The 21,911-nt window shown below is 37.3% G+C and overlaps 1 protein-coding gene across 2 annotated transcripts in view; it reads left to right on the forward strand.

The window, feature by feature from the left end:
* SH3D19 (SH3 domain containing 19) overlaps positions 1–21,911 on the forward strand; it is a 178,330-nt gene that overhangs the window by 68,902 nt on the left and 87,517 nt on the right. For both annotated transcript variants that reach the window (XM_053216871.1, XM_053216870.1), the window contains exon 2: positions 15,021–15,060. In XM_053216871.1, coding sequence (XP_053072846.1) covers positions 15,021–15,060 — 40 coding nt within the window. The remainder of the gene's footprint in view (positions 1–15,020; positions 15,061–21,911) is intronic.

Raw genomic sequence — 21,911 nt, forward strand, 5'->3', positions numbered from 1 at the left:
AACCTGTTTTTTAGATTGCAAATTCAGTTTTCTGCAGTGTCTATTCTGTTACTCAGCCTACCTGTTTAATCTTTTATATTCATAATCATAAATTTAATTTCTAAGAACTGTTTCTTATTCTGTGGTTGTTTCTTTTCCATGACAAACTAATCTCTCTCCTTTTCTCTCTCTCTCTCTCTTTAATAGATATAACCTGCTTTTTCATCTTTGAGGATACCACTTAGAATATTTTAAACATTCTCATCTATTCCCTAAATGTTTCTTTTTGATCCATAATTGCTCATTCATTTTGCTCTTTCCCTTTTAAACCATTGATTTTTTCCTTAGATGTTTGATTAGCATTGGTCATAGGTACATGTTGATGAATAAAAGGCTAGATTGGCTGATACATACATAGTGGTTTCATTTTCCAGGAATGCTTTCCTCTGAATGACATAACTGAAGTGTGTCAATGGTGTCTTAATGGGGTATGCTAGCAAGTGGATTTTTCTGTAAAGGAGTTGGAAGGCAAGGTCAGACCCTTAAAATTGCCAAAGTAAGGAAGTTACTATTCTATGGGTGAGATGTATCTAGAAATGGAGTGGTTTACTGTATTACACCTGTGGAACCTGTCTTTTCTCTCTGTCTCCCAACAATTTCTGGGTCTGAAGTTATTTTAAATCCTAACTTACCCTAAACTATACCCCCCCCCCCCCCCACCAGTTCCCCAGTCCCCTCCTGGGCCTCTTCCTAGGCAGATCCCCAACTTTGTCAGGATAGCAGTACCAGATGTAATTGGTTGTCGAACAGGCTGACCAGTGCTGAGCAGCTGGATCTGGTGATCTGAGTACAGCTCTAAGTAACTATCCTCATGGTTGTCTAAGGGCCCAGCTTTTATTCTTTGACTCAGAAGGAGCTCCCTAGAGAGAATTCATGTTTAACCTCTGATGTCTTTGACCTTGGTCTCAAATTTCTTAGGATGTCTCATCCATTGATGACTCCCATTCTTGTTTTGTTTTTGTTTTAGTGTTGTTATGGTTCGACTCATATTTTTATTTTTTTATTTTATTGTCAATTTAGTTTAGAGGCAGTGGGGTGGATGCAATTCCTTCTTCCACCATCTTGAATGAGTCAAGTAAACATTTCTGTATGTTTTTTTCACTTAGAAGCCTCAAACCTTTATCCATACTCTGTTGAACTCATAATGTTAGTAGCATAAGATTATTGATAGCACTAGGTAGTGAATATCATCCTAAACATAATATATTCCTACCCATTCTCTTCTTTTGCTTTGTTTCTAACCTCAGTTAATGGTAGTATATACCATGCACCATATCATGACTCCTGCTTCCTCCCTCAACACATATTGTCCATTTCTAATCCTGTTTGTTTCTACTCAACCCTCCTACTTTCATTTCCTCCTACCTTTTTCTCACAAGATTTTCTTGTTTATACTGTTTTTAGTGGTCTCTCTTCTTTCATTCTCCACCCCTCCACCCCAGTGCATTCTACCACGCTACTCTTTCTTCTTTGCCTACAGAAAAGTACAAATGCTAACATATAACATTCATGAAGTGCTCCAAAAGATCCTGAATTAATTTTGTAATATCATTTCCCAATATATTTTCCTCACACACTAAAATATACCTACAACTGGATTACTCAGTACTTTCCCTCAGTTATTTGTGCTTTCACTACTATTGTCTAGTATATAGTTCTCCTAAACTCAGATGGTTTTCATCCCATATTTACTTCTCAAATTTTGCCAACTTAAAGTTATGCTCAAACCAAATGCCATCTATTCTAGCCTTGAAGATTTCTCAGCCACAGCTAAACCGTCCCTTATAATTGATATTTTAGTAGCTCCTGGGCATTCATTGATTTAATATTCACCATTTGATTATTCACTAGAAACCCTGTAAGTTCAAGTAATTTTCGTGTCAGCTGAGATAGGAATTTTTTATTCCTGTTGTAAGTCAAGTATACCAGTACAAATGATTGATAAAACTGTAGTGAAAGTTGAAAATGCAGTTAACTCATGCTATAAAGATATGCACAGGAAATACATGGATTTTGGTGAAATTGTTATTTGAGAGAGGTCTGGGAATTGGACAAATACCTTTGTTAAGGTTTTCTAGATTCTTACAATTCTCATGACATTATAGTTAAGAATGTTAAGGTTCTTCTGCACTTTCTGTACTCGAAGTATGCATTAGAAATGGTTTGCTATTGTGTCTCAACATGTATTATAAGTTTGTTGAACTGAGCTTTTTTTGTGTTCCAATTGTATTCCACAGTCTCTTATTCTCTTAAGGCAGTCAGCATTATCACTGATTCTTCTTGCTCTGGGCCAGAACTGGGTACATCAGAGCCTGATCAAACTGAGCCTGAGGGTGGCTAAGATTGATCTCACTTACCTGCTTCTGCAGGTGTTTCATTCATGGCTCTGTGGGGAGAAAAGATGTAATACCTTACTCAGGTTTCTGATAAAGTAGAATTGGGTCTTTATTTAATGTCTTTATTGCTGGATCCACTGACCAAATGGAAGTGTCCACTGTTTCTCAGACCGATTTTTTAATCACTTGTGGTGCCTGGGTTAACCCAGGAATGATGCAAACAAACATATTTCAAATGTGTCTGAGTCTGGGTGTGGAGTAGTGTGGAAATCTTAGATAGTGATGACAGGCAAACCCAAGATATCTGAAAGTCTGGTTTACATAAATGACACATTAGCTGCCCCAGAGCCAATTTCTGATATGTGGCTAATATAGCTTATATTTCTTCCTTCTCACTGCTCAGTGTTTGTGTTAACAACTATCATTAAGAGTGGATTTTGTGTTGCAATTAAAAGGTGGCGGCTAATTGTATTTGGAAAGAAAATCACCAGCACCCAGATTGGTGTTGTATAAAAATTTAATAATTATGTTAGGTCATTATATTCTTTTCTAAACATTTCAATCTAAAGGTATAGGAATTAACAAACAGTATTCCAAACGGAATTCAAACTTGCCTCATAATCTGCTCAGTTTTATAACGAATTGTCCCTATCATCATATACCTATATCCATACTCTGTTGAGCCCATAGCTTAAATGTTAGTAGCAGAAGATTATTGATAGCACTAGATTGTGAAATGGAGCTATTCTCCCAGTGTAGGTATCTTGTCATAAGACAAGACACCCAAGTGCAAACTCTTCCATATTCTTAGGAATTTATGAGAGGGTGTTTTGTTTTGTGGAGCTGAAGAAAACTGCAGAGACAGTTGGAAGGAATTTGAGGCCCTGTGTTCAGTCTCAACAACACACTATCTGATACTGAAATATAGCATTTCTACATTTTTACCCTTGTAGTTTATCAAACGAATCGGGACCTCCAACCCTCTGTTACAGAGGGACTTGGGATTCTTCAGATCCAGGTTTGAAAATTTATACTCCCTCTTTATTTAACTAGCTTCTCTGAGACTTTGCTTCTTATCAGTAAAGTGGAAAAGACTTACATCATGGGAGTTCCATGAAGATTAAATGAGAATATATTAAAATGCCTCTAACATAGTAAAGACTCAGTGAATAATAGTTGTCATTGTTGTCATTGTTGTTACGCTGATAGCTAATTCTTGTATTTATCTCAGCTGTGTTTTGTGACCTGGGAGCCACTGAAGATGAATCCCCTTGTGTAGCTTCCTGTATTTCTTTGTAATAATTGCGTTGCTCTTTTCCTCCCCTTAAACAGCGCATTTTTCATTACATGAATATAGTGTTTGCTAATACTACAACTCTGAAGCCACACTTCAAAATGCTTTTATTTCAAATCAAAATTATTTGAAGCCTTTGCATGGTAATGCACAGTCTTCTGCACGAATTAATAACACACCCCACCCGTCTGCTCCCTCAGCCCCCAAAAGAAACACCAGACAATATAGTGGCATTTTAGCTCCGCTGATTTCCTATTTGCACAGCTGTTGGAGAGAACTCATACCAGTATATTCAGTGACAGATAGGTTGTACCTACTGTGTGTAAGGTGCTCTGCTGGCCATTACAAGGAGTATAAAGGCCCTATCTTGAAGGAACTTATAAAGTGAAAGCAATAGGATACAGATAAAGGCAATTATAAAGTGATTCAAAATGTGCTGAGTGCCAACAGGTGCTAGGCACTGTGTGGTGGTGGGGGTGGGGAAGCATTATTTCTGCCTGTGGGGAATCAAATAAGGCTTCAAAGTCGACATGGCAGATGTCTCTCAGGTCTCCTCTTAAAGATCCTGTGTCTTGGGCATCTGGGTGTTTCAGTCGGTTGGGAGTGCAATTTGTGATCTCGGCTCAGGTCATGATCTCACGGTTCACGGGATCAAGCCCCATGTTGGGCTCTGCGCTGGCAGTGCGGAGCCTGCTTGGGATTCTCTCTCCCTCTGGTGCACGCTCTCTCTCTCTCTCTCTCTCTCTCTCTCTCTCTCCCCTTCTCAAAATAAAATTTTTTTTTAAAGGTTTCTGTGTTTTTTTTAGAACTGTGAAAAATCAGAACTGGACACTTATTTTAGAGGCATTCTGCAGTTAAAGAGTATAATGAGACAATTGGGCATTCTCCTTGCTTGTGTCCCAGTAGCCTTTTGAAGGTGTTTGTGTGGATGGAAGTTTGTTAATAAAGTGGAGAGGAAGGAGACAGGTGGGCTTGAATTTGCAAGCAATGTGGTGTACAGAGAATACATTCTCAATTCCTAGGTAAGGTAATGTGGCAAGGCCTGAATGTGGCTTTACCTTTTCTCAATTGAAAGGAAAAAAATTCATCATTCTACAGTAGAGACCAAGAGTGCCCCACCGTGGATAAAAATTGGTTTGAGGACTCAATCAGAAAAATCCTTTATCTGTATAGGACAAGTTTGCACAGGCAAATGATCTTACATCAGAGTGAGATGTACAGTATTTGGAATACTGCGATCTTCCCTTTGTTTCCTGCTCCCCTGTAAATAAAGGAGTCTCTTGGTTAGAGTGGTTTCTGATATTTGCTCATTTTGCAGAGACAGGTGTAAAAAGGTAAAACTTTGTTGTAGTATCTGCGAATTAATCAAAACTAAAGGAAGAACAGAATGTAAGAATGGGCCTTTTGTCCTTTAAAGAAAAAATAATAATCTTTATTTTTACCCTAACAGCTGAAAAAGCAACCTGTGATTAAAGATGTTATCTATCCCTTGACACCTGAAATAACAATTTTAATCCTTGTTTTCTGGATTCTTATAAAAGAAATTCATACTATCCTAAGATATAGATGCCATTTGCTCTAATTTTATAAACATATATAAATATTTATAATATATTACAAATATATAAATATTTTACCTATTTAGGTTATTTCTTTACATCACTCATTAATCCTACAGAGGAAATTTATTTTAAAGTTCTTGGGGCTCAGAAAATGATTGTGAGGGCTAATTCTGACAGGATGGACTGGACTTCAAGGCATGGGAGGGACGGTGATCCTTAGTTGGCACAGTTTGCATTCTGAAGGAACTGCCTCTGTCTGCCTTTGAGTTCTCTTTCTCCTTTCTGCTGCTTACTTTTAGGGCTTATTTATCACTTCTGTCAGAAGCTGCAATGGGAAAATGAAGAAAAGTGAAAGTGCAGATTTATTAATTTTTTATAGTTAGCCCTTGGTTCAGAAGGGTAAGAGGCTGGAGCGATTAGGTAAGGGAGGGTTTGGAAATTATTTATTAGTACAGTCCTGTCCTCTTGACCAGTAATAAGCAAGAAAAAAATTCTACAGAATTAAAAAATCCATACTGGACACAGGGTAATTAACCTTTTTAGATAATTCTACTCACAGTATTATGAACTCTATGGGTATTGTTTCCCTGATATTATCATCATGATAGTAGACATTTATTGAGCGCCTTTCTTAGTCAGCAATCTTACTATGCTTTTTTTATTATTAATTTTCTTCTTTTTTTTTTCTTAAATGTTTATTTTTTTTGAGAGAAAGAGAAAGTGCATACATGAGTAGGGGGAGGGGAGAGAGGGAGAATCCCAAGTAGGCTCCATGATGCCAGCACAGAGCTGACGTGGGGCTTGATCCCACAGAATGCGAGATCATAACCTGAGCCGAGATCAAGACTCAGACACTTAACCAACTGAGCCACCCAGGGACCCCTTCTTTTTCTTCTTCATTTTTTTTTTAAGTTTTTTTATTTATTTTGAGAGAGAGAGATGGGGGAAGAGTAGAGAGAGAGATGCCCAAGTAGGTTCAGTGCTGCCAATGCAGAGTCCAATGCGGGGCTCACACTCATAGAACCTAAGCAGTTCTATGACTTAAGCAGAAACCAAGAGTGGGACGCCTACCCAGCTGAGCCACCCAGGCTCCTTTGTACTATCCTTTATATGCATTTCTTTATTTACTCATTCAATTTAATGAGATCGGTAGTACTCTTACTCCCTTTTAGAGATGTAGATACTGAGGCTTACATATCTTGCTAAAGCTTACATATCTTCTTGCTGAAGCTTACATGTCTTGCTAAAGTCATTCAGGTAGTAAATGGTGAAGCAAAAAACTCAAAACAAGGCTTGTCTGACATGGAGTGCCTGCACTTAATCTTTGGGTTGTCATACTGAAATATGTATTGATTTCCCTTTACAGGCATGACCCAGTAATAGATACCTGGAGGCACTAAGTATACTCCCCTTTGTGGAACAGTGTAATTCTAAGATGCACAAATGAACCTAAACAATGGCAGAATCAAAGATAAATAAGTAAAATGATTATAGAAAGGACATATTTAATATAATCTTAAAAGATCAGAGCTTGACCTGATTGGATTGGAATGGAGATTCCTACACTTTTTTGTTTTTGGATCTGGCCCTACACCAGTAGGAGTTGAGTTCAGTAGAAAAGTGCCATCTACATGTCAGGCGTGGTGCTGGCCGTGGAGATCCAAACCCAAGCTCTGTGTGAGGGACTTTGATTTTCCAGGGGAGTGGATGGTGATGATAAGATAACACTGTGTGCCAATGGACCAGACATCAAGTCTGATTTTGTAAGAAACATTTCATCCTCAAAATAGTTTGGGAAATGTTGTGTTAAAGTTAAACAAATTTTTTTAATTGCAAGATTTCTCAGAGCCTTTAAGATACTAATATGCTTTGTGACTACCAAGAGGTTATTATAACTTGGGAAACACTGAAAGAAATGCCTGTTATTAGGTCACTCTCTCAAGTTACCTTTCTTGTGGCATCTTAACTCAAGGTAAAATTTATGACTCCGTTAGAAAAACCCTTAGAAATGACCTAGTATCTTGAATATGGGTCTAATATTTTTAATTTGGTAGTTGAGAGAATAGAAATTTATATTTAACTAAAAGGTCTTTTTATCCCTTCTTGAATCACAAGTTTCACTTGCTGAAAAGGTGTGATTTGATAACAAAGAGAGGTCTGAAAGTAATTATTAAGACAATCATTAGGGAGCCTGAGGTGGGAACAGCAAGGAGAGTTGATGCCACCCTGTTACTAAGCCTGATTCCATATCTGCTCACTCGTCACCTTGCTCCCAGGACCTGAGTGGCACTGAATAAAATGTCCATCTTCCTAAAGTTTCTACCAAATGCACCTTGGGATGAAAAGGGGCAGTGGCTCTGATTTTTCATCTCTGAAACTACTAACTTAAAAAGCCTGATTCAATAGTGAGTCAAACTCAATAATCAAAATGATTCAGTTGGACCATTTTTAATGTTTACTTGTTTTTGAAAGAGAGAGCGTGAGCAGGGGAGGGGCAGAGAGAGAGGGAGACACAGAATCAAGCAGGCTCCAGGCCCTGAGCTGTCAGCACAGAGCCCGACACAGGGCTCAAACCCATGAACTGTGAGATCATGACCTGAGCTAAAGTTGGACACTTAACCAACTGAGCCACCTCGGCATCCCTCAGTTGAACCATTTAAAAAAATAACTTTTAAAGTAGCAGTCTGTTGCTAAATAGATGATTCTCCTTCAAGTTGAAATGTGCTGTGATTTCTTCTCCTATGTGTGGTTTGGTTTGGTTTGGTTTGGTGAGAGCTACATTGAGACCAGAGTAGACCAAATGTGGCTCATTATAGGGCAGAGGGGATTCTTAGATCACTACCATGTCTATAAAAAGTAAAAAATGTATGGGAATATTTAGGTAGACACATTTTTTACCAGTAAAGATAGCCCAAAGAACAGGGCATCATTGGACATTATCATTATCAGCAAACATTCACAGAGGGCTGACTGAAACAGAGTTTAAGAGATTAGAGTCCTTAAGGGGCACTAAGGAATCTACTCCTGAAATTATTGTTGCACTATATGCTAACTAATTTAGATGTAAATTTTAAAAAATAAAAAATAAAATAAAAAAAAAGAGAGATTAGAGTCCTGTTAGGGTTGCCTGGCTGATACAGTCAGTAGAGCATGCTACTCTTGATGTTGGGGTCAAGAGTATCCACTGGGTGTAGGGCTTACTTAAAAAAAAAAAAAAAAAAAAAAGGCAGTCTTATAGTCTTGCCTTCATCAGACATGCTGATTAGATAAGGGGATAGACCCATGCCTAAAACCTTAAATAATAAGATACACTATCGTGGTAAGTGTCAATTTAGATAGTATGAGAATTCACGTAGGATGTGGTAGGCAGAATAATGTTGCCCCTTCAAAGATGTCCATGTCTTAAACCCTGGAACCTGTGAGGTTGTTATATTGTGCGGCAAAGAGTGTTAAGGTTGCTAATCAACTGACCTTGAGACGAACAGATAATTTTGGATGATCCTGGTGAGCCCAGTATAATCCTTCGTGTCCTTTAAAGTGGAAAATGGAGGCAGAAGAGGTCCGAGTGAGAGAGAGAGAGACTTAAAGATGCTGCATGGTTGGAGGAAGGGGCCACAACCAAAGAATGCAGGTGATCTTAGGAAGTTAGAAAAGGCAAGGAAACAGATTCTCAGTTTGAGCCCTCAGAAGGAATGTGGCCCTACAAACACCTTGACTTTTAGCCTAATGAGACCTATTTTGACTTCTGGCCACTAGAACTACATATAAGATAGTAAATTTTTGTTGTTTTAAGCCACTAAGTTTGTGGTAATTTGTTACAGCAGCAATAGGAAACTAATACAAGGATGCTGAAAAGAAATAGGAGTCAGGGACATTTTCATGAAGAAGGTGGTTTTTGAGCTAGGCATTAAAGATAGGAAGAATAGTAGTAAGAGAGTCATACAGTTTATCTTCCATGTACTAAGTTCTTTATACCCTTTATACCCTTTAGCTCATTTATCCTCACAAAAGCCATCAGGATAACATTTTGCCCCATTGTGTAGATGAGAAAAACAATGTTTAGAGACTAACTTAATGTAGTCACTACAAGGCAGTACCAATCACTGCCACTAGTAAATAGTTGCCCTTTTAACAACATGATGACAGTTGACATTTATTGAGTGCTTACTTTGCCCAGGCAGTGCTAAGGATGTCACTGTCATTATCTCATGTAATCCTCTTAGACTCTGTGCATGTAGTAATTCATAATTTTTCTGAGGCATGGATTTGTCTGGCCAGTAACATGGCTGAAATGGAGGAAAAGAGACTAGAACCAGAAAATCCAGTCAAGACACATCAGTCTGACAAGTGCTGATCAGAATGTAAAATATAGGTAAAGACAGTAGGCATGGGAAAGAGAAAGCAGATTCCACAGACAATCTGCTTCTTTGTTGAAACATAACTCCTTATTGAAAAAAACTTCCCTTCCATCTCTTAATTTCTCCTTCCCTGTGTGGTTAAGGTGCTACATTTTAATGAGTTTAGGCATTTTACAATGAAAATTAATGAAAGGTGTCAGTATTGACAGTGCTGTAGACCAAACGTTTCCACTTACCCACAAAAGCGTGGGTAGCAGTCATGTAAACTTCTCTATAATATGTCTCATTTCTCTCCCACAGTGGTAACTCACCGAGATGGTCTTTAATTTCTTGGTGTAGTAGTAACTTTAAGTTCAACGACAGCAAATGTGTATTTATTGAAAATGTACCATTTAAAAGAACAATATACTATTTACTATGGGAGTCTCAAAAGTGACTGAAAATGAGTTTGGAAACATACCTGAACAAGGGTGGTGAAATGGAATCCAAAGGAGGAGATGAATAAGTATTACTGTCAGTAATTTTGTAGATTGAACCCTGGCTTCTTTTCAAGTAGACATATATTTGTAGTTTTCTTTGCCTAAATAAAAGAACTATGTAACTCTGATCTCATATATGTATAATTCCATCCATGGTCTATTTGAGTGGAACTACTTTCACAATCTTTTAATGAGTCACCAAAGTAAGCTTCATGAACCATAAATATCTTCTAGTGGATGGATCCATTGTTTTATTTATTCTAATAAATAAAGGGGCAATGATAGTATTGCTCCAAGAGTTCTTTTTCAGAATGTGTTGATCCTTTAGTTAATACTGATTGGCACACCGCATTTTTGTAGGTTTGATGGATTTAAAAAAATAATATAGCGATGTCTGGGGTGGCTCAGTCGGTTAAGTGTCCCAACTTTGGCTCAGGTCATGATTTCGTGGTTCATGAGTTTGAGCCCTGTGTCTGGCTCAGTGCTGACAGCTCAGAGCCTGGACCCTGCTTCGGATTCTGTGTCTCCCTCTTTCTCTGCCCCTCCCCTGCTTGTGCTCTCTCTCTCTCTCTCTCTCTCTCTCAAAAATAAATAAATGTTAGAAAAGAATAATAACATACTATATACTCTCAAGCTGGAACTTGACAATAATACTTGGGAGTATGGTTCAGAATCCTTTCATAGATAATACTAATTTTAAAGATAATATTCATTTTAATACTCCAGTATGAGGTACAAGACAGATTGCATTATACCACTTCTTACTTATATTGTGAGCATGTCTGTGTGTATTCATTCATGTAGTTTGAGTCTTCCCAGTAATTTCAAAGAACGATTTAGGACTTTTCACTGCCAACTTGAGTTAGTAGTCTGAGTTCCCTACCCAATGGGGTTTGATTTTTCTATCCAGCTAAGTGATCAAAGCCAAATCCTCAAAGCCTGAATGTCTTACCATGGATTCTAATAAGTTCTAAGTTAGCCATTCTTCATGGTTTTAATCAAAGCAAAAGATGACATTTGCATTTTTGTCATCTTCATTTCAAAGTGTTTGTCCTGTTATTAGATTCAGAATCATCCTGGATGGGTTACACATCAGTAGACTCTGCCTACCCATTCCCCAGAAACTGTCCCTGCCAGAACAGGAGCCCATTTCTACGTAAGTGGAATATGACCTAAATATGTAAACTTTGAATCCATGTATGTCCATATTACTTAGAATCAGAAGTCATCATGGCAGGAAAATTTGGGTAATCTGGAGTTCTCATACTGAGTCGACGACCCATGATAGCTTCCTACCTCTCCTGATCTCTGTTCCTTTGATGTGCCATGGGTTCCCGCATTGCCTCCTTTACATCTGCCAACAGCATTTACACACATACAGCCATCAGCACCCTTTGCACTAGTTCTGCCTCATTTTCTGCCTCTTTCTGTTTGCGGGGTATTCTTCCATTTCCTCAATTAGCTTTATTTACCAGGAAACATGGATAAGTAGGAATAGGGAACGCAAGCATGTTTTCTCTTTCTCCCTCCCCACCCTGTGTGTGTGTGTGTGTGTGTGTGTGTTACATATACCTACAAAACCAAGAGACTTTTACATAACAATCCCACCATGCTGACTTTCACATTGAGAGTGTATTGGTGAACTTTAAGTGACCTAAATCCTCATGCTCTGCATGGTGGGCCCCTGGAGTGAGTGCATTACCCACAGCAAATGTGCAGCATTTGGCAACTAAATTTTAGAGCATTCTTATTTTTAATAACTCCTTTTTTTCACATAAATGGTAAGACTTTGGTCTCGTAAGTTATTTGTATGATTTCTAAGTATATAAAAGTTCAGGAATCCTTTGCAAGTATATTCTTTCCTAATTATTTAAAAATTAGAAACTCTGGAAAAAATCGGGGATGTGTGCCAAAGAGTATTTGATCTGAAATAAATAAAATCCATATGCTTAAAGCACTATATATTCTCAAGATGAAATTTCCATATTTGCTATGAATTTGTTTTCATTTTTCTTAAGGGAACTTTATCCGAATGTTTTGTTATTGTTGGCAAGATCCAGATCCTGAATCTCCCTCAGTGCTTTGTTTTGTTCAGTCTTGGATTTTGGACGAAAATAATAGCTGTTTATTAATTTGCCAAAAATTCAGCATCACCACTAATGTTATTTCTTGACGATTACACAATTGTCTTGGCTGTCATAAAAATTACTTTGCTTCAAAGTAAGTATATAAAAATTTGTATAGACACACAAATACACAATAGACACATACTACATATATGTATATTCAAGCGAAAAGATAACTTATGTGGGCACCTGAGTAGCTCAGTAGGTTAAGCATCTGACTCTTGATTTCAGCTCAGGTTATGATCTCACGGTTTGTGATTTCGAACCCTGTGTCAGGCTCTGTGCTGATAGCTCAGGGCCTGCTTGGGATTCTCTCTCTCTTCTCTCTCTGCCCCTCCCCTGCTCTCTCTCTCTCTCTCAAAATAAATAAACATTAAAAAAATGTTTTAATAAATAAAAGATGGCTATGATAAAATGTGAAATCCAATTATTAGCACACTTTGAGAAAAAATAAAAAGACAAGAACATGTGTTTTAATTTGTTTTCCATTGTCAAGAGCTGGGGAATGGGGAATATTGTGAGTAATGGATAATTTACCCTTACCCTCAAACTCTGAAATATATGGGTCTTAGGAGTAGCATGTTATAGTCGCTGTGTATGTATATTTCCATGGGAATATAACACTGAGTGAATTTGGGAGGGAATGTTTAAAATGCCTTCCAAAAGATTATCAACTAGTTCAGTAGAGGTACTGTACTGAGGCATTTGTATCTTCTTAGAGCACAAAGTATAAAATGACTGTAGACTTTACTGTTTTAACCAAGGACGAAGGAGAGCTATGAACCATTCACTTCCTGAGTGGACATGTTCCAGCTGTGCAGATTGGTCATAGCACATCTGCCAATCAGAACAGGCCCTGGAGGGAAGCCCTCGGGTGCTGAGTCTTGTTTACTTGCATTGTGACTCTGTTTCTCCCTTCCTGTGTTGTACCAGTAGGGAGTCTTGTAGGGGGGAATTTGCTATTACATGACTAAATAAACTCTATGAAACTAGGATCACAGCCACATCAAATGGTATTACGGGCAGACTTTTAGCTCATCTGTAGCCACAGGTAAGAGTTGTTGCTTTTTTATATGAGGAAAGCTGATCTGCGTCCAGTTTATAGCTTTGCTTTGAGATACTTTACTTTTGTTAGCAGAACTAGCAGCCTATTACTGAAGAGGAACGATTGAAAACAATAATGATTAAATTGTGCGCTTTGTTGCTAGGACTTTAAATCTTTAGTGCTCAACAAATGAAAAACCATGGTATTTTTATTTAAGGGGGTATAAAACTAAGGTAAATTAAAACGAAAGTTTTAAAAGCGGCAGTAACACTAGGTCACTGTGTAGAGAAACTGGAACCAGAAGCATATTAACGTTGTACATTTTGGAGAGCATTATATCTAAACAAACATGTTTTATTGTGAATCTTCCTACTTGTTAGTCTTTCAGAAAACATACTTCTTGTGTACTAACGCCTTGGTTTGAAAAAAATTTCGTTTTCATTATGAACCTATTCAGAAAGAATTGATACATATATTTAACTATGTGAATCCTATACATTTTCCTCCATAATTCTCTCTAGAAGTTTTATAGTATGTTTTTATTATAAATCTTTATGCTGCTCCACGAGCATAGGGGGAAATAAAAGAGTTCCTGTCTAATCTTTGTTTTGCCATTAAATTCTATATTGTTAGTATTAATTCAGAAGATACTTTGGAAAACTATATTTTGATAATATTGCATGAGATTTTTAAAAAGTCATTGCATAGGGTTTTATTGTGGCTTATACATTGCTTTCTGTTGTTAGTTTTTCCTTAACACTGAGACCTTTTCCCTTTGTTTATTTTTAAGCATGTACTGAAAAAAAAAATTGTTACTTGGAGTAAAAAAAAAAAGAAAACCTGTGGATTTTGTAGTTCTCTCTCTTGTATATAATAGTCTTCAGTGGATTAACAACATTTTACAGAGTCCCAAGAGACACTTTTGAAAACTTCAAGCAGCCATGCTCTTGTCAATTACCTTATAGCAAAGTGTCTCACCCTCAGGACTATTGACATTTTGGGTGAGATAATTCTTTGCTGTAGGGTGCATTGTAGGATGTTTAACTGCATCCTTGGTTTCTCTATCCACTAGATACCAGTATCTCCCTCTTACTCAGTTGTGACAACCAAAAATGTCTCCAGGCATTGTCAAGTGTCCCGTGGGGGAGGAGTGAAATTGCCCCTAGTTGAGAGTCACTGCCCTCTATAGCACATTAGACCTAATTATCAGTGAGACCTTGAAATCCAACTTCTGAACAGTTTTGGGCAATAGAGAGTTAAGAATGAGGCTGTATGGGTCTCAGTATGTTTGCAGATGTTGCTGTAGCTGACTGCTCATTTTTTTCCCCTCCCCATCCTTTTGGAAGCTTTTGCCAACCATGATTCATGGAATGATTTTTTTGAGCTGAGTAATCTGTGGCTTTTCAGTTTCCTTACTTTCTTTCCTTAGCTAAATTTGTTTGGGTTTTAGCAAAGTGTTTAAAACAGCAAAGATCTTTGTTTTGGGTTTTTTTTCTTTCACAGCAAAGATCTTTGGAAATGAAATAATACATGTAATGATATACTTTCCAAGTAGATGATTTTAACCAACCATAAAAATTTTACATGCCTGTCTTTGTATCCTTTGTACCTCTTCTGTAAGATCCTCTCAACTCTGATGAAGAGCCTTATACAGGGGAAGACACAGCAACCTTTGAACAGTGCTTTGTGAAATCTAATGGTGTAGCAGCTGGTATTTAAGAACTTTTTTTCCAGGGCTTCTGAAGAGCATTTTGACATGTAACTGTCTTCTTTCTTTACAGATTGCAACGAACGAAATAAACCAGAGCATCGTTCTTCAAGGTATGAGTTTATACTATTTAATAATTCTGTATAACACTTCTCATTTGGAAAATATTTGGAGGTAGTACAAGTATTCCTTATAGAGTTCTTGTATATTTGAATCTGTGGCATTCAGAGAAGCTTCACAAGGGAAACATTTCTTTTTATTCCCTGAACATATTCTTTATATTTCATGAACAAAAATTCTTTATGAAATTATTGATTATACCTGAAAGACATACTTAATTTTGAGTATTCCTATCAGTGACAGGTAAATCTTTATAAAAAAAAAATTATTTTATCTCTATTTCCTTCCTTTGGTGGTTTTCTTTGACCGATATGTTTATAAGTGTACATTTCTTTTTTCCTAATTATAAAACTAACATGGGCTCACTGTAGAAATATTTAAAAAAAATTTTTTACATACAAAGTATTAAAAAACAAAGCAAAACAGCTTGTCTTCCATTAGCTACAGATGGCTGGTTACTGCTAAAAAACTTGTGCAGTTCTTCTAGTTTTTGTCAGTATATATGTATTCCAGTTGAATTCTTTAAGTTCCTGTTACATAGTTTCAAAGGGCGGGAAGCCTGTTTCACTAAGCCCCTCACTCACACTGAGAGTGTATTTCAAACAAGACCTTCACCAGCACTGAAGAGTATTCTTAAAAATCCTTGTCAAACTTATAGGTAGAAAATTCTGTACCTTCTACTCCTACACCAGAATGACAGGCCTGTGTTCAATTTTTTTTTTCCCTTTAGCCTAGTTCTGTGAAGGATTATAATTTCTTTAAAACCATTTTTACCTTATTCCACAGTACATCACTTTTTCTTTGCATTTTGTGTTGTGGGAACTGATAATATGGTAATAAGGCGTTTACTGGGTTGACTGTTCTGATAAACCAAATACTGATGCTTTTTCAAGGTATCAAACCCAGAATGCACTGACCTCAAATGAATAAAAATACAAAATCTATGAAAACTCCATTAGTTGCTCTTCCATCTTGCAGAGATGGTCAGTCAGAACAGGTTAGTGAGACCTAATCTAGGAGGAAAATACAACAGAGTATTTGGAATATAAGGCTGATTTTTTTTTTCCAGGTATAATTCACATATGTAAAATTTCACTCTTCTTGGTGTATGATTCTAGGAGTGTTGACAAATACATACAGTTATATAACCACCACCACAATTGTAGAAAAGTCTGTAAGATTGATTTTTTTTTTAATACTTAAAAAATAATAGAAAAAGGCAATGTAAGAGAGAAGACTTTGACAGCATGTTTAACTGTGAATGGCATGAAGTTGGAATGGTAAAAAAAAAAAAAACAAAAAACACTTCGTCTGATAAAATCAGGATCCGTAAGACTCTTGGCATACTGAACATTTGACTAAATCAAACCATGTAAGTTTTAATTGGAACAAATATAAATCCACACTTAGGTGTGAAAGACCAATGGAGCATAAGGAGATAACGGGGTTATAACTATGTTTGGAAAAAAAGTCTTGAAGATTTAGTTCTTCATAAATTTGTCATAAGTCAATAATTTTATGTCATTGCCTACACCTCACTCAAAAATGTCAGCATTGATTTAATTGTACTGAAAGAATTATAATGTCCAATATAAGAAAAGTCATAGCTCTAGACCATAGTTTATGATACTATATCCAATTTTGGATCCACAAGGCCTTGAAAAAGTGAAGTATGCAGTGACTGTCTATATTGATATCACTTGAGGAACTTAAAATCAAAAACAGAGTCCCATACTCTACTCCAGAGATTCCTATTCAGTAAATATGGAATGAGTGGATCCTGGGAATCTGTCTAGTAAAGAAATCCGTCAGTGATTCTGATGTATAGGCAGGTTGGGAACCACCAGCATTGAAGAAAGCAGCTGAGTTGGGACAGGGAATATGAAAGAGAAGAGTAGGGTAGAAATCAAAGTTAAGTCACAAGAAGACTTGTGTAAGGAGTTTGGTGAATTTAGCCTAGGTGTGCAAGTGAGGGGAGGTCTATGGGACAGAAGTAACTGACTTTGAGCACCTCTGAGCAACTGGCTGGTATGTAGAAGACACTAGCAGACTTGTTCCTCCTAAATGCCTGTCCCCACTACCAGGAACCAGGTATCCTTGGAGGAATGGCTGATACCAGGTCTGGGGAGGGGAAAGTACAGGTGAGCCTGGACTCATGGTGTGATGGGAAGAGGAAATGTTCAGCTAATGGGTCATGTCAAAAAGCCTTACAGGGTGCCTAGGGGTGGTTCAGTTTGTTAAGTAACTGATTCTTGATTTCAGCTCAGGTCATGATCTCGAGATTTGTTAGTTTCAGCCCCATGTCAGTCTCTGTGCTGACAGTGTGGAGCCTACTTGGGATTCTCTCTTTTCTTCTCTCTCTGCTCCTCCCCCATTCGTGTACTCTCCCTCCCTCCCTCTGTCTCTCTCTCTCTCAAAATAAATAAATAAAGTTAAAAAGATGAGGAAAATGTATTTTTAAAAAAGCATAGGAGGCGGTTTCAGGAGCCTCCCACTGGCCACATCTGGGACAATTGGGGTATCAAAAATTTTTTAAATGATAATGGATTCCAACACATTGGATTTTTAAAAAACCATGCAGGAAAGATCATAGAATCAGAAAATCATCATTTTATAATTCTTAGTGTAATAGTTGATTCAGGCAAGGATTATCAGTAGCTCCTAAAAGTTGGGTAAAAAATAGTTGGAGGGACATACATTTACACTGCCTTAAAATTATTTTAAGCTTCCAGTTACAAAGGGGAAATGTACCTTTTCAATGAATAGATCTAGGGATCTCATTCTTAATCAGGCAGTCAACTTATATCATTACTAGTGAGACATCCTGAGAGTATGTGCCTCCACATGGTGCATTAGCAATACACATAGATATCACTTACAGGCTAGTAATCCTGGTAAAACCAGATCATGTAATGAAAAATACTAAAAGGCTAAAAAAAAAAATCTAGATTAAAAGAGACTGAATTTTTCTTTAAATTGGAATTTTAAAATCCAGATTTTTATAAACACTTTGGGAATAATTAGAAAAATTTAAATATGAATTTTACTTTAGATAATATTTTATTAATAAAACTTAGGTATATAATAGGAATGCTGTTTTGTGGGAGAATGTCCTTATTCTTAATAGATGTACAAGAAAGTAATAGAGGTGGTGTAGTCTTATGTTTACAAAATAAATTTCAAGTGATTTATGAGAAGAAAGAAATGAACAAGAGGTAAAACAGTAAATATGGGAAAATAGTAATTGGTGAAAAGATGAAAGATGTGGGGTTAATTGTGCTGTTCCTTCAACTTTTTCAGTAGACTTGAAATTTGCAAATTAAAAAGTAGCAGTGGAGGGAACTGTTCTGTGTTCCATAGAGTCCCAGAGGGCAGAATGTGCCTCCATGGGTAGAAGTTGAGGGGGGTTATTTCTGCACAATGTGAGAAGGATTTCCTAACAGCTGGTCAAAGATGGAATGGGTCACTCTGTAAGGGAGCATTGTGAAAAGCTAGACGAACTAGTGCTGGGCATAAGAGAAAAGGTTCACACATTGCAGAATTATTATTCTAGGTGGTTCCAGTTTCTTGCTCATTCAATAGCCAATAGGTATTTGTTGAGAGGCCCTAATCTGGGCTCAGGGTACCATAGAAAATAAGAAAAAGTCTGAGCACGGAGCACCCATTGTTTTGGATTTACACTCCCAATCTCAGGGATCTAGTCTTCCTAATTTCTGCTTCAGAAAATGCTTGTGGTACTCTTCAGGATATTCGGAAAAGACTCAGATTCTCAAGGACTATGCTACTAGTCCTGGTAAGCTTAAGTATTTAGTACAGTGCCCAGTCCATGAAAAGCACTTAATAAGTAAATGTTTGTTGAATAAATGACAGTTGTAGTCCAAAGAGAGAAGGGAAAATGCCACTATTTTTCCCTTGCAAATTGGGAAGAATCTGACTCTGGAAAGCTCACCCATAACTGTTATTGACTATGTTTGTTACAAGTACAATAAGAAGTAATAAGAAAGGAGAGATGTTTTTCCAGGAAAGGCCGTTGTTTTCTGTCCCGAGGTCTGCTGAGACTGGCAGTGACCTGTTCTTTTCCTGCCATTGTCAGACGAGCAGGACTACCCCACCAGGCCTGCAGTGTCGGGCAGAATACCTGCTGCATCAATAGAGCAGAAAGGGGGGCTCCTGGGTGGCTCAGTCGGTTGAGCGTCCGACTTCGGCTCAGGTCATGATCTCATGGTCCGAGAGTTCGAGCCCCGCGTCAGGCTCTGTGCTGACAGCTCAGAGCCTGGAGCCTGCTTCGGATTCTTGTCTCCCTCTCTCTCTGACCCTCCCCCATTCATGCCCTGTCTCTCTCTCTCTCAAAAATAAATAAACATTAAAAAAAATAATTAAAAAAAAATACAGCAGAAAGTAGAGAATGTAAACAAAAGTCACTTAATTTTGGTATGTTTGTTGGTTCTCCTCAGGCCACTCATTCAGTAGCAAGAATGATGGGCTGAACGCCAGCAAGGATGAGATGTGTTTCTTTTGTTTGTATTTTTATAAGGCCAAACACTCCTATAGCTTTCCCAGTGAGAAGTGAATAAATCTGGATGTCTGCCTTTCATTTCAGTGCTGAAGGAAGGAAAGCATTACTCTTATCAAGTTAAAAGAAGAGGCCAACACTAAGACCTCAAGCTAAAAATACTGCTTAAGCATCTCTAAGTGGCTTGCTGGATGCTTTTTGATGAGTTTTTGATGTTGGTGTTTAAAAATTTTGCTTATTGCTGATTGAGCTTTGTTGAAGTCAGAAATATTTGGCTTCTTCTTATCTTTTCCTTATTAGTTTAAATACACCATTTACCAAATTGATATCCCATGGAATATTCTTACGTAGGATATTAAGCAGTTTACGAGAAATAAATATTCATGCACAAAAAAGTCCGTGAGAGGGTGAGTTAAAACAAAATTAGACAGGGGCTCCTGGGTGGCTCAATTGGTTAAGTGTCTGACTTTGGCTCAGGTCATGATCTTGCAGTTTGTGGGTTTGAGCCCTGGGTCAGGTTCTGTATGGACAGCTCGGAGCCTGGAGCCTGCTTCGGATTCTGTGTCTCGCTCTCTCTCTGCCCCTCTCCTGCTCATGCTCTGTCTCTCCCTGTCAAAAAAAAAAAAAATAATAAAACATTTAAAAAATTTTTTAAAAAGCAAACAAAAGAAAACAAAACAAAATTAGACTTTTTTTTTTTTTTTTTTTGCTGTGATTCTAGTAAGAGTCTTTGAAACGCTAAAGTACATTATAGAACTCCCAAGTGAAAGATTTACTATGCAGGACTTTAAAATTTTGTTTGAATTTGTAACTTCCTTTCCCAGACACAACTATTAATAACATATAGGAAAATGTGCTATGAAATGACAGTTTGGGAAACTAATTGAGAGAGAAGTAGGAGCTAAAGATAATAAAGAAAGTTAAGCCCCTGTGGCAAGCAGTGTCAGGAATGGAAAGTTACGAGCTCTTTTTACTACCATACTAGCTCTGAATAATAGATCCCAATGACTTATGGGGGGCTGAAATCAGCTACTTTGTCTTAAATGTTTTACCTACTACAAGGAAATAATTTACAGCAGCAAAACAAAACAAAAAACCCACAAGAAGGCATTGAAATGAGAACCCTAAATCTACTACTCAAGCATTATCATTTGAATCTGTCTTCCAAACACCTTCTTAAAACCACCTTTAAGAAGTTACAATCCCCTTTGACATCTATTTGTAAAATTCAGTGAAATTTCAGAAAAATCACACAAAAAATGTTTGAACTCAACAAAATGAAATTTTAAGGAATAGGAAGAAATACCAAGGCATTTTTGAAGTTCAGAAAAGGGAGGTGGACTCCTGCAAGTAATTAAGACAGTGTTTTGTCAACAAACAGAAGGACAGGTCAAGGGAACAAAATAGAGTCCACAACAGACATAGATGGATACACATAGTTCTGTGTCTTATGCTGTAATAGGGGCGGCATTCAGATTAAAGGGGGAAATGGACATGTCAGCAAATGATGCAGGAAAAATTGATTATCCATATTTTTAAAAATTCAGATGGAATTTGTTTTATATAAGGTAGAATCTAAATACATAAAAGTCCAAAAATGAAACTAAAACATTTTGAAGAAATAAATGAGACTATCTTTATGACTTTGGGGTAAGGAATGTGTTCTTAAACAAGGCTTAACAAGTACAGACCACAAAGAAGAGGATTAGTAAATTTATGTGAAAATTTAAACCTTAAGTACATAGGGGTGCCTGGGTGGCTCAGACAGTTAAGCATCTGGCTCTTGATTTTTGCTCAAGTCATGATCTAATGGTTTGTGAGATCAAGCCTCGTGTCAGGTGTGGAGCCTGCTTGGGATTCTTTCTCCCTCTCTCTTTCCCCCTCTCCCCACTTGCACACATGTACCACTCTCTTTCTCTCCCTCAAGATAAATAAATACACATTAAAAAAAAAACCTTATGTGTATGAAGACCTCAAAAGCATGTGAAAAGCATGGGTATGCAATGCACACAGGCAGCAAAGGTCAGTGTCTATAAATAAATGTGTCCATAAATAAGAAACTACATATCAGAATGAAAAAAGACAGGGAACTATGGCTAGGGAACTCACAAAAGATGAAAGCTAAGTAGCCAACTAATATTTGAAAACCTTATTTATCTTGCTACTATTAAGATATACCAGTGACATGATAATGTGATACTATTTCACTTCTTTCAAGTAGGCACAGAAATCTCAAAAGTTGATGATAACAAGAATGTATGAAAAAATTTGGTGTATCCTATTTAGAGAGCAACTGAGCAATATCTGATGAAGCTGAAAATGCCCATAGCC

Source organism: Acinonyx jubatus, chromosome B1 (assembly GCF_027475565.1).
Source record: "Acinonyx jubatus isolate Ajub_Pintada_27869175 chromosome B1, VMU_Ajub_asm_v1.0, whole genome shotgun sequence".
NCBI classification, from domain to species: Eukaryota; Metazoa; Chordata; class Mammalia; order Carnivora; family Felidae; genus Acinonyx; species Acinonyx jubatus.